This window comes from Diadema antillarum, unplaced genomic scaffold (genome assembly GCF_040938485.1).
Source record: "Diadema antillarum isolate AM-2024a unplaced genomic scaffold, OU_Dant_1.0 scf00000032, whole genome shotgun sequence".
Lineage (NCBI taxonomy): Eukaryota > Metazoa > Echinodermata > Echinoidea > Diadematoida > Diadematidae > Diadema > Diadema antillarum.
In genome coordinates, this window is record NW_027270921.1 from 1,293,433 (window position 1) to 1,310,512 (window position 17,080).

Below are 17,080 nucleotides of genomic sequence, written 5' to 3' on the forward strand. Positions count from 1 at the left end.
TCTTCCTCCACGGCGACCACCGAAGCCACGACGACAGCGAGAGCGAGGATAAGGTAGAAGGCCTTCATGGTTTCTTCGATGATTCTAAAGGACAAAGAATATAATTCTAGATGATTTCATGAAAAACAAACAAGGCATTATTAGCAATTAAAGCTCCTCCAGTTTTGAACAAATTCCACGTCCTATGTGTCCCTATAGATACACGTCAAACTTTTCCCTAAATTCTTTTGGGCTTGGAAGATATTATGTCATTTTCTATTTTGAAGACTTTTCATGTCAGGTAACAATATAAAGTATTAATATCTACAGTTCATATGTTACAAAGCTACTACAAATTCACTCTCGCAAAATATCACAAAAATGAATTATCTTACATCGGTTATGAATTATATCTGCTTGTCCTCCCAACACAAAAACATATAAACACATATGCATACCCCTACCAGACCTTTGTAAGTTAGTCAAACTAAAATGCCAGCCAACGACCGGCTAAACATCATCACATTACAGTGGAACATATTTTGTTTGATAATGATCCATGGGCAGAACAGTTTGAAATGTCCACCTGTTGGAGAGTTATGCAGAGTGGAATAAAGTAACATGCTATAATAAGTTAATACATTTGATTATCAAACTCAAAACGGATAAAGAAATAGATGACGTCTTTAGTTGACAGGAATAGTAATACATACTGTTCTAATATGAGGGTTTTATTCCATTTAGATATTGAGTCTAGATCTCGCAACCTCCCTCAAAAGCATTTCAAACTCTTCGGATGGATTATCATGCACGTTCATTCCTGGCCACTCATTATTAGTATTTATATCCATACTTGCCAAGTCGAAGAAGTAAAAGCCCTTTGAGATTGATATCAAATGAAAATGTAGATTACATGCTATTTTTATTATTTGTTATTACTGCGATTCTTGACTCTGGGTTTAGCTGACAAATATATATATATATATATATATATATGTATATATACACACAGTATATTTTATATTATGTTGTAAACGAAATGGATGTCACAAATAACAATAACACATTTAGCCTGTGATTCGTTCATCCAAAAAAAAAAAAGAATGATAATGATTTTCTCTCATCAATTAAAAATAATCAAACGCAATTTGTTATGTTACCACACAAATGAAATTAATTCAGTTTTGTTTCTACATTGTATCGAACCATCAATGACAGACTAATCAGCAACCACTGGGATTACGAGGCTGTTGGATGAGAACCTGACAAGTGATATTTGAATTACATCTCGAGTAATTATCATTATTATTTTTTCGCTTTAAATTCACGTTAGCAAATCACTTTAGGACAGTGTAAAAACAAGTCTTTTAAAGTAGCAATTCTTGAATTGAATAAAGACTGATTCAAACTTACCGGGTTCTGCTTCTGATCACTCTCAAAGTATGCCTGGGATGATGTTCGGTACGATTCTTGATGGGATCTGCGTACCACAGAAACCCCTTATATACAAATTGATTCCGTTTGTAACGCTTTATGCCGTCCCTTATCCGCTCAATGACCCTATGCAATAAAAACAAAATCCATCAACGTAAATTCATTACCACTTCCGTCCGCATCAGTCCAAGGCTCACGGGAGTAAGCCGTTGCCAACAAGATGTTATGGTGGTTCCACACAGATTCGACGCCTAATATACCCTGCTCCAGCACACAATGGGTTAAGAAATCACCATTATCACACTTTATTACGCCTCAGCAGGCTAGTCGTTCCTCCAGTAGTGAATTTTTGATGTTATATTTCAACGTCATGCGGTAATCAGTTCTTGGGAGAGGCAGCCAAGCTTGTCTCCGGCTATGTCATCAACTCGTAGTTTGGCAGGATGATAATTCACGGAAATAATAACAATCATAATGATAATGAATTCAGCTCAAAGAGCTATTACCGCTTGATATACCACTGGTGTATGACATATCATCTGCATATAGGAAAGAAATTCAATGGAGGACAAATTAGCAGTGTATTTAAAAAAAAAGAAATTACCTCATGACAAAAAAAAAAATCCAAGGAGTTGAATCAGGGGGACGAATGGTGAACATTGTTTTGTATATACTTGAACGTGTGGGGAGAATAACTGAAAAGTTAATGATTTTTTAATAAAATGATAAAGCATTGCATCACACCCACACCCACACACAAACGCACAGACACACACACAGTGATACACTCTCTGTGACTTATTCCAGCACTTTCCACTTTTTTTTTTTTTGCTGCATAAATGTTGATCTCTCCCTCTTGTATGATGTATGATGTCGTGTCCTTTGTGTACTACGAATTAATGATAACTTATTATACGTGTGTGTGTTTCTATGAATGTTTTATGTATACGTACTTTTGGAATGGAAATAAATCTCAATTGAACTGAACTGAACTGAAAAACTGATTACTGGTTATTTGTTTATTTGTTTGTTTTTTTCTAAGAATCATAAAACTGCACTTGTCTTGTACTAAATTATGTAAACAAGAAAGCGGTTACTCTTGACTTTGCATATAACATGGTAAACAGATGAAGAGTTTGTAATCCGAAATCCTCACATAAATATGTGTTATCTGTGTCTGTAAATGTCAGTAAATGGACAGCATTTCGTGTCTATATTAGTGTATACATGTTTCATTGTCTTTCACTGCACTTCTTTTACAGGTCGTGCAGTTTGTGGCCCACCATACAACCTTTAAAAGATCACCGAGTAGTTCACTTCTCTTTCTCGGATCACTCGATCCCATGTTGGACCTCCGAAACAGACTCTAACTTTTCAGTTCTAATTCACTATACGGCAACTCCCTGCAATGATATTCTACGTATATGTAGAAATGTCCACCTTTTGAATCCCAAATTATTAGTGACACATAAATCTATAAGACATTCGGGTCCGGACATTTGGAATAATCTCCCGGATAATATAAAGTCCTGTTTAAGTACTTATTCTTTGAAAGCTGCACTAAAACGATATTTGATACAATTATATTCTCCAAACCAATTGAGCTAACAAATATTTATAGTATAGATTGTCATCTTATTATCAATCTCTATTTTCTTCCTTCAACTGCATCTTGCACTATCACCTACGACTGCACTGCACTCACCTGATCACCTTCCTCCAAGAGAGTTATGTCGTTGGATAGTCATTTTATGAGGCCTCCATCCATTTCAGGCTTAATCGCTTATGATGGTGGTCTCCTGCATTCAATGATCTCTGTTGTTTACTGAAAAATACTGTTAATCTTATTTTATGTTTCTGTGTATCTACATTGCTTAATGCAATCACCTATGTGTATCTATTTATGTACTGTTATCGATTTATTTCACTGCACTTGTTATTCTTTGTCTTTGTACTTTTTGAAGTTTGCATTCAAATTGCATCTGATTGAATGCAGAAATAAAAGTAAACAAACAAACAAACAAACAAATGACACTGTATGCAAAGATGCAGATTTTGCTCGCAACTTTTGTGATGCCTTGATAACTCGAAACAGTTGTATGCATTTCGTGCTTGTATGCTATCTTATAAAATCATGCAAAAAATGTCCCTATTGTTCAATACATGAGTCTTATCTGAATTTTCCTATGTATTTTCGGTTTGAATAATACTTGTAGATGTTCGGATATTGTGAACCTCATCCTGAATGCTTTGACATTTCAGATAATATGTTGTTTTCTGCTTTGCTGTGAAGGTTTTGTTCTTACATACATGTAGGCCCATTTTAACAAACTCTTGATTCTTCCTAATATGGAATGAAAAATGTTTGTGTGTATGGTTTTGTGGGTGTGTTTTTACGTGACGCTACCTACAGAGACACCAGAAAATATGATAAACGTAAGCCATGACGCAGGTATCACGTGGGTGCCGAGTCAGGCATGATCCAAACTTGAACTCATGGCCAGATTGTTTCCAGTGAAGCGCGCAAACCGTTAGACAATGACACCGCCGCTGTTCAATCAACCATTGAAATCTTCGGATATCTTGCGTCATAATGGAACGAGCTTCAAGTGTTTTAGAATAATTATAATTATTGAATAACCCCTTGCTTTCTACTCCCTATTCCATCTTGGTTTTTTTTTACTTTCTCTCGCCCTCTCTCTTCGGGATGAACGTATCTATCAGCCACTGTTTTTAGAAATATCTATCAAAAAGTGAAAATGACGCAAAAAAGTTTATGAAGTTGATTAATTCAAACGATAAGCACAGCTGGTATTCTAGATTTTTATGTTATAATAAGATCTTGCTCTCCAATCTCATCCAACCATTTACACATATAAGGCAGATGCAGTATTAGAGATGCCTTATCATACAATCGCAAAGTTAACCATATTGTCTTTCTTTTTCATTATGAACTTAGATATTTATAATTCTATAAATGCATAAATATATACGTTTATATGTATCAATGTATATATACATAGGGCCTATATGAATGTATGTATGTATGCATAAATATATATGTATATACATATATACATATATATATATATATATATATATATATATATATAGGAGTAACTGTTGCTTTGGCGTCTTGTCCACTATCGGCGATTTCACGCTGTGGCGATCTTCAGGCAGACTTTACGGTATCGAGCACTTTTCATCAATCCTCAACAAACTACATATTCCCGACGGATATATACCCAACGGATATATATATATATATATATATATATATATATATATATATATATAACCTGCTATAGATCAAAGAACGGATTAAAGGTAACTGGAGAGGAATAGTGTGTTCATTGGTGTTGGATACGAAAAGTTGCTTAAGCGGAATTTGTAGTGACGCACAGCTTTATGACGGAATCTTATCGGGTATGTGTATGATGTTTACTGACAAATTCCGCCCTCTTCCGAAATTATGCTACTGGGCAAACAAGTTCAGTTAAGATCAGTCAACTGCATTTGATCAGACGCATGACAACAATTCAACAATTTCCCAGACCAAAGAATGATAATATGGTAAAGAAACGCCGTCATTGACCGACGTAACCATTTATTTCAACATTGCTGTTAGGAAAACCACGGTATGTTAAATACTAGTAGTTGTTCTTGTCTTTCGTTATTGGTCACTTGTTTTGTTTCAATGGCAAGCAGGTGTAGTAAAATACAACTGTTGAATCCATGACGAAGGTATATCTGTGGACCTTCTCTCTGCCCTTAAGGCCACTGTCGAGGCATTAACAAGGAAAATGGATCTTGCTGGATAGGGTGCATAATTTTCTGAGTCTGTTACGTCATGACTGCTCCTGTTGATAGAAAAAGAGTATAATTATATATAATTGTGGATTTATATTGCGCAGTTTCTATGAAGCATATACTCAACTGCGCATAACAATAAGATATAATCAAAGAAAAAATCAGATTCATAAGTAACATAATCTAATTCTTAACTGAAAATCATACAATATAAAAAAATATATATGATTAAGGGACTGATAATTGCATAATCCTAATTCATAAAATATCTTATATCTGGGAACCATGTAGATAATGTACTAAACTGTAACTGGGAAACTTTCATGAAATAGATGTGTCTTACGGAAACTTTTGAAACTGTTGATTGATGATGTATGTCTGATTGCGGAAGGGAGGATATTCCAGAGTTTTGGTGCAGCACTAACAAAACAAAAGAGTAGACAAACTGTCATTAGTGTTCTTTTGTATGATTATAGTCCAACTCACAAGACTTGACTCACATGGGATGTAAAGAATTTTGTTAAAGACTTGCAAGATTTCATAGCAATCGGAATCTTAACTTCACTTGTTTGTTTCCTTTTACTCAGGCTAATGAAACACATGTGACATCAGCATCTAAAGCATATTGAACTTATATTACCGAGCGCTCCAAGAGAGAAAACGAATGATAAGTAAATTACCTCTATTTTTAAAGATTCTCAATGCCAATTTTTTTTTGCAAGAGAAAAGATGTCACCCTATGAAGCCTCATTGGAAACCCCGTGAAGTTGATATGAAAACAAAATTGTTAACGTTATTATGCTGACATGACGTTTAAAAATCATTTTTCAGATTAATACATGTGATATTCCAGTTATTTCCACTCAATGTCATAACCAATATATTAAGAACCAGAAAATATGACATGTATTTTACAAGTACCTGAGCATTTTCGTTGCTGCAGTGGTTTACAGCCCCTTGTCCTTGGGTACACAGTTAACATAACGCCTCCTGTTGTTTCGCCTGTATTTCTTGTCGCAGATGCACTGGTCCCCGTGCATATTCTCACAGACTGGTCGTAAGAGGGCGACAACAAGAAAAAACATTGTTTAACTGCCACCGATGCTCAATAGAATAGATAATTAAAGCAATAAATCATCCTAGATAGCACGGATGATAAACCTGGCGATCAAGATTAGAATGACACTTTGATTGACAGCAGCAGTTGTTACGGAGTTGATGATTTGCGGTTATCATTTATCTCTTATTCTTTATCACATTTATCATCATTGCCGTTATTGTTATCACTATCATATATTTATAGGCAATGGCATTGATATAGCACAAAGAATCACTGAAGAATACGGTCAATAGGGACCACCAGAGCTGATGAAATGATGAAGATTCTAGTCCTACAGATTGTGGATTGCATTATAAATCGAGGACTTTGGACAGTGTGGACAAGGATATTGAGTTTTCTGTGCCAAACGACAAATGTGCTGTGTGTAGAAGAGAAGGTTAATTATGCATTCAGCACTCTGTGTGAGACATCCTTCAGATTTACGTGACAAACAACTCCACCGAGTCACAAAATTTGCATGACTGCTTAGAATGAATCCACTTAAAACCTGTGGTTGTAATAGAGTACAAAAGTATTATGCATCATTTATATTGGGAGTCGTGGGCGCCCTGTCTACAGGCAACTGTGATGAATAAACTATGCTAATTGCTAAAAAAACGATGCATTTTTTCTTTGTTCTCAACAAAATTGAAATTTCTCTCCCACGTGTAACGCCGTGCCGCCAAAGTTTCTATCGACATTAATACTCTGAATTAAGTTAAAAAGAGTAAGCCTTTCAATTTAAGCATTGTCTCCGTGTATGCTTTTTGTTGTAATGCTCTCTCCCCGAAAATTTAAATTTGAGTGGTGTGAGAGCATGTCCTAAGAACTCTAGAGAAAATTCTATCCCATCACCAAAAATACCCAAAACTGTGAAATATAGGTTTTCCCATCCATTTTCTCACTTTTGTCATTCAATTTGAAAGATTTATCATTTAATTTCGTCCCGAGAAGCATGTGGAACGCAAATCCTAACTTCAATTTCGTCAATTGGCATTGTCATTCGTTTTTCTTCAAACATTTTCGAAGACATAGCATTCAAAATCGTCAATTGTCATTCAAATTCATCCCTCCCGCTGACGGATCGCAAAATGTGAAGATCAAATTCGTTTTTGTTCACACAATTTCATGATTTTTCATTCAAATTAATGTCAGTTAATAAAAAAAAAATACATGAATGACTGGGAAATCACACCGGATAGAGATATGAGACGAATATACATGAATGAAAATTTAACGAAAATGATTGACGAAAGACGAAATCGATCCTGCTGTTTTGAGTGCTGCGAGTGAGACTGACGAATTTGAACTGTAAATGACGAAAATCGCCTCATCGCTCCATATGCATCCGCATGAGTAGATGATGCCGTGGCTGCCTGGTCAGCAGCCCGCGGCCCGGCGCGGCGCGGCAGCACCAACCTAGCTGCGTACGTGAACATTTGCGTGCGTTTGCGTGTTATGAGAGTATCGTAGTATACTGATCGTACAGAAAATCATCGAATTGCGCAATCGAATGCAGTACATAAAGCCAGACGACTACTCTGAGATCAAGGCAAATGTAATTTTTTGCATTTTAGAGATTGCTCTATCTCTCTTTATATATTGCTATATCTCTGCATGTGAGTACTCTTATATTTGATAGGGATATTACCAGTACAATAACCTACAATGTCAGAAAACTAAATTTCTGTGTACAGATACACTTTAAGTCCACGCGCTGTTCTTTATTCTTGTTTCTTTTGTAGTGGTATGTTCAATTATTTGTTAAATTATTTCCAGGCAATCTCGCTCACAACAATTATTCTCATTTAAGTGGATCTTCCCATTTTTTTCAATCTGAATGAGATATAAGAAGAAAACATATCATGATTGGATTTACAGCGTAGCGTGTAATCAAACATTAGTATATATGTTCTCTTATTTATGTGAATACTACTTTGTTCTGTGTTCTTATTTGATTGATTTACGCTTCATTCAATGACATTTTATGCGTATTTTGTGCTCATTTTCTCTATCCCGTAGATATGTAAGACATGACTGAACTGCATGGGCTGAAATAATAAATCAATGAAATCTACCGAAGATATGAAAGAAGTGACAGATATCTACCTCTAAATAGCTCATGATATAAATACTACCACAAAGACACAGATACACATACAATGAGAGTGAACCGAAGAGTTACAAAGTGGAGTTCATCCTCGACACCCACGAGTCATACTGCCCACGAGCTTGTTATTGAAAAAAGAAGGCCCATGAGTCATATATAGCCTACGTTCTAGACACCGAGTAGACCAGGCCTATGAGCTAGCCACTAAACATACAAGGTCCATGAGCTCGACATTACGCAAATAATGCCACAAGCTGACACTCACAGAGAAGAAAGGCCCACTAGTTCGACACTACATAAATATAAGCCAACGTTGCAATGTAGAACTGATGGGCCTTATCCACCTAGTCTCTAGCTCATGGGCCTCGTTTATCTAAGTGTCTATCTCGAGGGCTGAAGGACTCGTGGGATGTAGGACTCGTGGGCAGTATGACTGTGGGTAATATGGCTCGACTCCAGGGTGTCGAGGTCTTGACATGCACCTCAAAATGGAAAGGGATACCAAGGTATAAGGGCGACAAGAAATCAAGGCAACCTGTACTCTGACGAGAGCAGTGTAACACAGGATATTCAAATACACACTTCAGAACTAGAGAAAAGGAGAAAGAATGCGTATTGTGGTAATGCTGGATATAGGAAAATCAACAGCTTGAAAATAGCAATGACAAAGAATCCATTTGAGCCGATGCAGCTTTGATCTATTGCTAGAACAACAACAACAACTACTACTACTACTACCACTAATACTACTACTACTACTACTGCTACTACTACTACTACTATTATACACTACTACATGTACTACTACTAGGCCTACTATACTACTTCTGCTGCTACTACTACTACTACTACTGCTATATGTACTACCTACTATTATATACCTCATATCTAGAATCCTCTCATCTGATTGGTTAAAAGGGGAGTCATGAAAATAGCTGTGCCCCATTTTTTAGTAACTGTGACCGGGGGCAGGGCACAGTTGATCAACTGTGCCCTGTAATAGGTTTGGAGACAGTCGCGTCCCCGTACACATAGATCGCTCATTATGTACGCACCAATGATACGACCGCAGCGCATTCGTTCAGCGTGCTGTAAATGAGACTAGCGGTCACTGCACAGGTCGCAGCGCGATGATTTGACCTAAGTTTCATTCATGTTCGCAGACGACGATCGACCTTCGCACTGCCAGTTCACGGTACGTGTAGTCAAAACGTAGTAGCGCATTTGTTTACATCTGTCAAAATAGCGAGAACATGGCTGAAAATCAGAGATTTCACCTAGTGAATGATGAGGAACTCAAGGCAATGATGGATGCCGCTGCTAGCAAGAGTACTAAGCAACAAGTGAAGTACGCGGTGAAGGTGTTTGAAGATTACTTGAAGCTTATTGGTATGGATTTGGCAACGGTAGTTGCACTGCCGAATTCTGACCTGGATGATATCATCGGGAAGTTCTATTGTAGCGCACGTCAACAGAATGGTGAATTGTACTGCAAAAAGACCATGCAGGCAATCCGTTTTGGGCTCCAACGTTTTTTCATCAATGAAGGTAAATCTGACATCATCCTGCATGCTGATTTTGCTGGATCATCAAGAATCTTCAAGAGCTTCTCAGCAACATTGAAACAGAAGGGAAAAGGATATGTAAAACATAAGATGGCAATAGCCGAGGAAGATATGAGCATCATTCAAGATTCTCTGGATGTATCTGATCCATTGGGCCTTCAGAACAAGGTATTCTTGGATTTCATGTTGTACTTTTGCAACAGAGGACGAGAGAATCTGCGAGAAATGACACGTGATAGTTTTGAGGTGAATGTGGAGTCGCGTACTGGAAAGCGATACATAACTTTTAACGATACACTCACCAAAAACAACCGTGAGGATGATCTTGAAAAGAGCCAAGGTGGTGTGATGATTGAAACAAATGATGCGAGATGTCCAGTGGCTTCCTTCTTGTCATATGTGGAAAAGCTCAACCCAGAATGTGAATGGTTCTGGCAGAAACCCAAGCCAGAAGTGCCAAGGTCAGGTCCATGGTACTGCAACTCTCCACTTGGGAAAAATAAGCTTGGTGATAAGATGAAGGAAATTTCCCTGAAAGCTGGAACCCGCGTGTATACGAATCACTGTCTGCGTGCTACTAGCATCACGTTTCTGAGGGATGCAGGTTTTAAAGACAGGGACATAATGTCAGTGTCTGGTCACCATTCCGAATCCAGTTTGAAGCACTACGCAAGAACCACAGAGAAGAAGAAGGAAGAAATGGCCCGTGCCATAAGTTCAACAATTAGATCTAATCCAAACCAGCAACTCCAAATCGCACCATCTGCGGGACCATCAGCTATTGACATCCCTTCAACTTCCTCGATTGCTGATAACATTCCTGGCCATGTAAATCAGGATCTTGATCTGGAGGCAATCTTGCGTGACATTGCTAATTCACCACGGGGCACAATGAACATCCCTGTCAGTATAACCAACACCAGCAGCCAGGAGAACAAACCCACCAGTTACAATTTTCACAACTGCGTGGTGCATTTTCATCAGAAGTAACTTCAGAAGTGTGAAATCAGCCACCTGTAAATATGTTTAACTGTTCTTGACTGTGTTAAATTATTTGTGTTGGAACAGTTGGATTGATGGATTTCAAAAACATCCGTGATGGATTTTAACTGTTACTGACTCTTTTGTGGAACTCAGTCAAACTTTCTGATTTGGATGGATCGACACAGTCAGTACTCCAGTAGAACTAGAAGAGGTCATAATTTTGGTAAGTTCTAACAATCTTATTACATTTCAAAATCAAAGCGGATGCTATAATTTTGAACAGCTTTTAGTCCTTGTTTAGACCTAATTCATGACTCCCCTTTTAACCAATCAGATAAGAAGATTCTATATTTTCGGTATATAAAACAAATAATAACTGCTTGACATTCGGGTCACAGTTAAAATTATGGGCCCTCGGTGCTGTGAAAACCATAACCATGCCCTCATCTTCGCTTCGGGCATAGTTACGGTTTTCACATCACCTTGGGCCCATAATTTTAACTGTGCCCTCATAAGCAGTCATTATTTGTATACTACTATATACTACTACTACTAGTACTTATACTACTTCTACATGTACTACTACTACATACTGTAAAACATGATATATTCGCGGCATGAAATTTTCGCGAATTGGGGCTGACAGCCTTTTTCATGGCATGAAATTTTCGCGAAGTGCCACTGGCGTTCAATGCATATAGTGTAAACAAGAACTTTCGCGTGCATTTTAATTTCGCGAATCTTGGCGCTCGCGAAATTCGCGAAATTAAAGTCCTCGTTTTTACTACTACTACAGATACTACTTCTACTACTGCGACTACTCACAAGTGAATCGTCCCCTCTTGACCATGAGTTCGCTGCCGTAGAGCATTTCTTCCAATTCCCCTTCGTCCATCGATCGCTTCTCGAGCATGTCGAAGAGCTCATCCTCCTCTTCGTACGCAGCTACGGAGGCGACGACGACAACGAGCGCGACAAAAATGTAGAAGGCTTTCATGATTGGTCCTTTTATATCCGACAGGGGATGATAAAACGCGAAAGAAGGGTATCAAAAACGAGATCTCTGGTATGTGTAGAAAAAAGCAGTGCTCAGGGCTTACAAAGAGCAAAATGAAGAATGAGCGAAAAAGCGACAGAGAGTAAGGGGAAGAGAACGAGAGAAAGAGGTTGTAAACAAGTCAGACAAAACAGGAAACAAGCAAACGCGTGTATATATTTTTTTTGTGTGTGTGCTTCCAAATAAACACTAAATCGACACCTTGTCTGATCATGTTTTGTTATTTTGTTCCTACTTATGCTTTTGTTTGAAAACTATTTGTGCGTTTTCAAATTTCTGACCAAGAAAGTTATTTGAAAGTTTCAAATAAGTGAATAACAATCGTAGAAGGAGATACGTTTGAATCAATTCATTTGTCTTTGTGACAGATCTTGACTTTGATCTGTCGTTTTGCTATAATTATATGCTTGAGATTCACTTTTGTAATCTGGAAGCATAGGTATGAATTGAAACAGCGGCAAGGCATAAAAACAACAACAAACAAACTTAGAATTTTGTAACGGGAAAATACAAACAATTACTCAATTTATTGTGATGTACCACGTGTATTGCAATAGAAAAGACACCTAACTAATCTTACCTTTGATAAAATGGAACAAGGAACTTAGAGGTTGACGGCTTACTGGAACCTGGCTGTAGCAACAGCAGGGGATCTTCCCTATTTATGGGAATTGGGCTTGCTCCGTTTTCGTCAGAGTTATAACCCGTCTTTCGTCTACTAACAATAATATTGATCTAGTCGATTTCACAAAAAGGTCGCCGACTTTTCAAAACGTTCTGAGAGAGAATTAGCTTGGAAGGTTAAGGTTTATGAATTCCATATTTCACTGAAGTCATTTTTCGGGGTCAGAGCTTATCACACGAGGGGAAAAAAGGGGAAGAAATGTCACGTTCACCCTTCAACCTGCTATCCGCCCATCTGGGCCAGCCTTTATGATTTACCGCCTAATGTGTCATCGGTTAATTACTTCAATAATACCTCTTTGATTTATCATACGTCGAGGTTGCGTTGGTACAAGCGTGCCCATACAAATTCAGATTGAAAGAAAAGAAGTGATCGTTATCATTACAAGTTGATGATGATGATGATGATCGACAGCATTTGTATAGCACCATATATCTGTTGAAGAAACATTCAAAGGTGCAGTCTCCTCCAAGAAATTTAGCAATTGAATGCCTGGTGAAAGATGTGATGTCTTGAGTGAGGCTTTGGAATGATCCAGTTTGTCAATTTCACAGAGAAAAGATTGGAGTTCCATCGGCTAGGAGAGATAGAGGAATATGCCCGGTGATCATAGTCTTCCATTCTAATGGTTATTATGGTGTGAACTGACGTGTACACAATTACCGTGTAAAAGAGCTTGCTTTACACTGTCTTGCCATTAGGCTGCCTTAAGTTGTAAACGTTTTTCTCTCTTCAGACGTCTGAATTCCTCGTTACTCTGTAGATATTCTCACAACTGTTACCGAAGGATGATTAAAGTGTTTTAGCTATTTATCGAAGTAAATAGCACAAATTCATTTAGTGTTTGAGTGATAGCAATGATGCCAAAGAGAAGAAGACATGAGCATACATACTCGGTTAGGACTAGAACCCACGACCTCAAGATTGCTAGACAGGCGTTATATCCACCAGACTTCCGCGTATGACTTCCGAGCTTCCGCCCGATAGCCAGTGAGGTTCAAATTGATGATGATAATGATAATACTTATATCAATTTATTCTGATTTATATTTCTCTTGAATTCTATCATCATTACGACATTATTCAATCATATAATTTTTCTACCTTTCTCATGTCGAATATTCTCTTCATAAACAGGTGATAGACACATCCGCTGATATGTATGTAATGTATTTATATTCGTATATTTGCAACAAAGACACACAGACAGAGTCACAGACACACACGCACACACACATACACACACATAATATATATATGTATATATATATGTATATATATATATATATATATATAAATTACATATTACATATTATACATATAATGTATTCATATATGATATATAAGTCTCTTCTCTTGGAAACTTGTTCTCTTTTTTATTATTATGACATCATGTTATTTTTCGACTTCTTTGATCTTATTGTCATATACTATAGAACAGAGTGTGTACCGCCTATTTAAGTAAGCCAGCTGTGGAAGAGGGCGAAATAATTTCGTCGTGTTTTTTTTTTTCCATTTTTTTTTCAGGTCAATTCGAGAGTTATATAAGAAACTAAACAAAACACTGCCGCTTCTACTCTTGTGATTTTTTTATTTATTGAGACAGTGATAAACATTATGTGCGTTGAAGCATGGCTTTATATAAACATAACAGTTACAACAGCAATTGTGGTCAATATTGTGATAAAATGATTAAAATAAAGATATTTATAATGCTTATATTAATATGATTACTAAGAATCATGATGATAATGATGATAATCATGGTGACAATAATGAAAATGTTTATGTCAAAGTGGCCTAATCATTTAGGTCTGCCCTTCCATAGTGCTTCTGCCATCATCTTAAATTCAGACATTAATTCAATGCGTACCCTTAAGGTACCAACTTGACAGAATTCTTTCTCGGCATCATAGTAGGAGTTTAGAGGGTTTCTTCACTTTATCACAGATGGAAGATAGATAACTGCTTTTATTCAACATTGGAAGACAGTGTGATTTTGTCGCAAGTATTCAAATTCTTATTAATACTGGATGCAAACAAATTGCAAGAAAATTACAGTATACACTTAAAATCATACACTACACACAATATGTCACAAATCCAATCATTTCACCAATACCATTGTAATTACAATATAATGCAACAAACAACATTACGGTATATAGATAGTAACACAAGAAAAACAACAACTGTTGTAATGAGTGAAAAAAGCAGTGTTTTGACAATCGATCATAGTTACATGTTTGCGAATAAGAACTTAAAATAGACTGATGTAAATTCTTCTCATTCATCCAGTCGAAGTACAAGATCAAAGATTAGTTGAATCAAGAAACTGGAAATAAACTCACTGTTGCGACGTTTCGCCAATTATCAATTGGCTTCTTCGGGCGAATGAAGCTCCCGATGATGGAATGGCCCTTAAATAGTGCGAGATTGTGCAGAGCGCACTGGACCTTGTCCAGCGCGCGAAAGACGGCTTGGGATCTTGCGAACGGCCCGGTCACTTTCCATAGATCAGATTGTTGAAGCGTTAGGGGTTTGTTTGAGTACAACCTATTTCTCTTTCAACGGCAAGCACTACATACAACAACATGGATGTGCTATGGGTTCACCAGTTTCTCCCATAGTGGCCAACATCTACATGCAAGAGTTTGAGGCCACAGCACTGAGTACCTACTCTGGACACAAACCACGTATCTGGCTCCGCTACGTGGATGACACTTTTGTCATCCTCCATGACGAAGAGAGTGCGTCTTTCTTTGGTCATATCAACTCCTTGGACAAGCACATTTCCTTTACACAAGAAACATGCAAGGATGGACATCTGGCATTCCTAGATGTTGAGGTCCACGTCGATTCAAATGGTACCCTCTCCACTTCAGTGTACAGGAAACCGACCCATACGGACCAGTATCTTAATTTCCAGTCACATCACCCCTTGGTTCACAAACTTGCAGTCATCAGGACCCTCTTCCACAGAGCAGACACCATAGTTCACAGTCCACCGGAGGTTGAAAAAGAAAAGACCAACATCAAAAACGCCCTGGCTGGATGTGGATACCCAGACTGGGCATTCTCTAAGGCAGACACCCCGAAACGACAAAGCAAGAACACACAGAGAACCTATGGTACACAGGGACGGAAAGTCACCATCACTATCCCGTACGTGCATGATCTGTCGGACAAGATCAAAAGGCTGTTTCAGAAACAGGGCATCACTACTGCCTTCAAGCCCCACAACACATTAAGGCAGAGATTAGTTCACGTCAAGGACCGAGTCGCCAAAGAAAAACAGAGAAACGTAGTCTATGGCATCCGATGTGCCCAGGAGGATTGCCATGATTTCTACATAGGGGAGACACAACAATCACTAAAAGCTCGCATGAACCAACACAGAAGACCCAGCAACTCAGAAAGCATCCCGGATTCAGCAGTATACACACACATCAATGCCAGCAAACATTCGTTCAACACCAATCAAGTGATTATTCTGGATAGAGAATCCAAGTGGTTTGAGAGGGGCGTCAAGGAAGCCATTTGGGAACGTGTGGAGAGACCTACACTTAACAAGAGAGGAGGTCTCCGCTTCAATTTATCGCACGCGTGGGACCGGGCCGTTCGCAAGATCCCAAGCCGTCTTTCGCGCGCTGGACAAGGTCCAGTGCGCTCTGCACAATCTCGCACTATTTAAGGGCCATTCCATCATCGGGAGCTTCATTCGCCCGAAGAAGCCAATTGATAATTGGCGAAACGTCGCAACAGTGAGTTTATTTCCAGTTTCTTGATTCAACTAATCTTTGATCAAGAACTTAAAATAGATACAAAGCTTAATTACAACACAGTTTAAAGCCTTGTCTAGATCAATATTCAGTGCATTCCCTTCTTTCCGAATACATGACGTTGATATGGTTACCAAAGCCAACCAGGGGAAGATGATTTGAAGTGCTGTTTAGTATCAATTGCAGTCAGCAAAGTGACTTCTACTTGCTAAATACAGACTTACTTCAAGAATCTTCTTTGGGAACAATTTACATTGCTGTTTCTATTTGATTTTGAATAACTGTTCTTGGTGTATGGACGCAAAAGACGAAGGGATGTCTACATCAGTGTTGCACCAAGTGTGCACGTCACTACAAGTCCATACACGCAACTACCGTTACCACGAAGTCCTCGGTACTGCAGTTTTCTTTCGTTATATCAAAAGTTCGTAATATCCGAACAAATAAAGTGTACAGAGGTATCTTATTGATAATTTTGGGCCCTAAAATTTACTTCGTTGTATCAGAAATTTCGCTATAAGCGTGTTCGTTATAACGGGAGTGCACTGTATAACATCATGATGATGAAACATGAT

General features: G+C 38.0%; 1 protein-coding gene across 1 annotated transcript; it reads left to right on the plus strand.

Annotated features, from left to right (window-relative positions):
* Window positions 1-15,328: 15,328 nt before the first annotated feature.
* On the plus strand, window positions 15,329-17,025 carry LOC139742226 (uncharacterized). Its single transcript, XM_071652805.1, has 2 exons — window positions 15,329-16,382; window positions 17,012-17,025. The coding sequence occupies exons 1-2, from the start codon at window positions 15,329-15,331 to the stop codon at window positions 17,023-17,025; spliced, it is 1,068 nt and encodes a 355-aa protein (XP_071508906.1).
* Window positions 17,026-17,080: the final 55 nt, after the last annotated feature.

Coding starts and splice junctions, on each gene's coding strand:
- LOC139742226 (XM_071652805.1), top strand. CDS start 15,329: ATGGGTTCACCAGTTTCTCCCATAGTGGCCAACATCTACATGCAAGAG.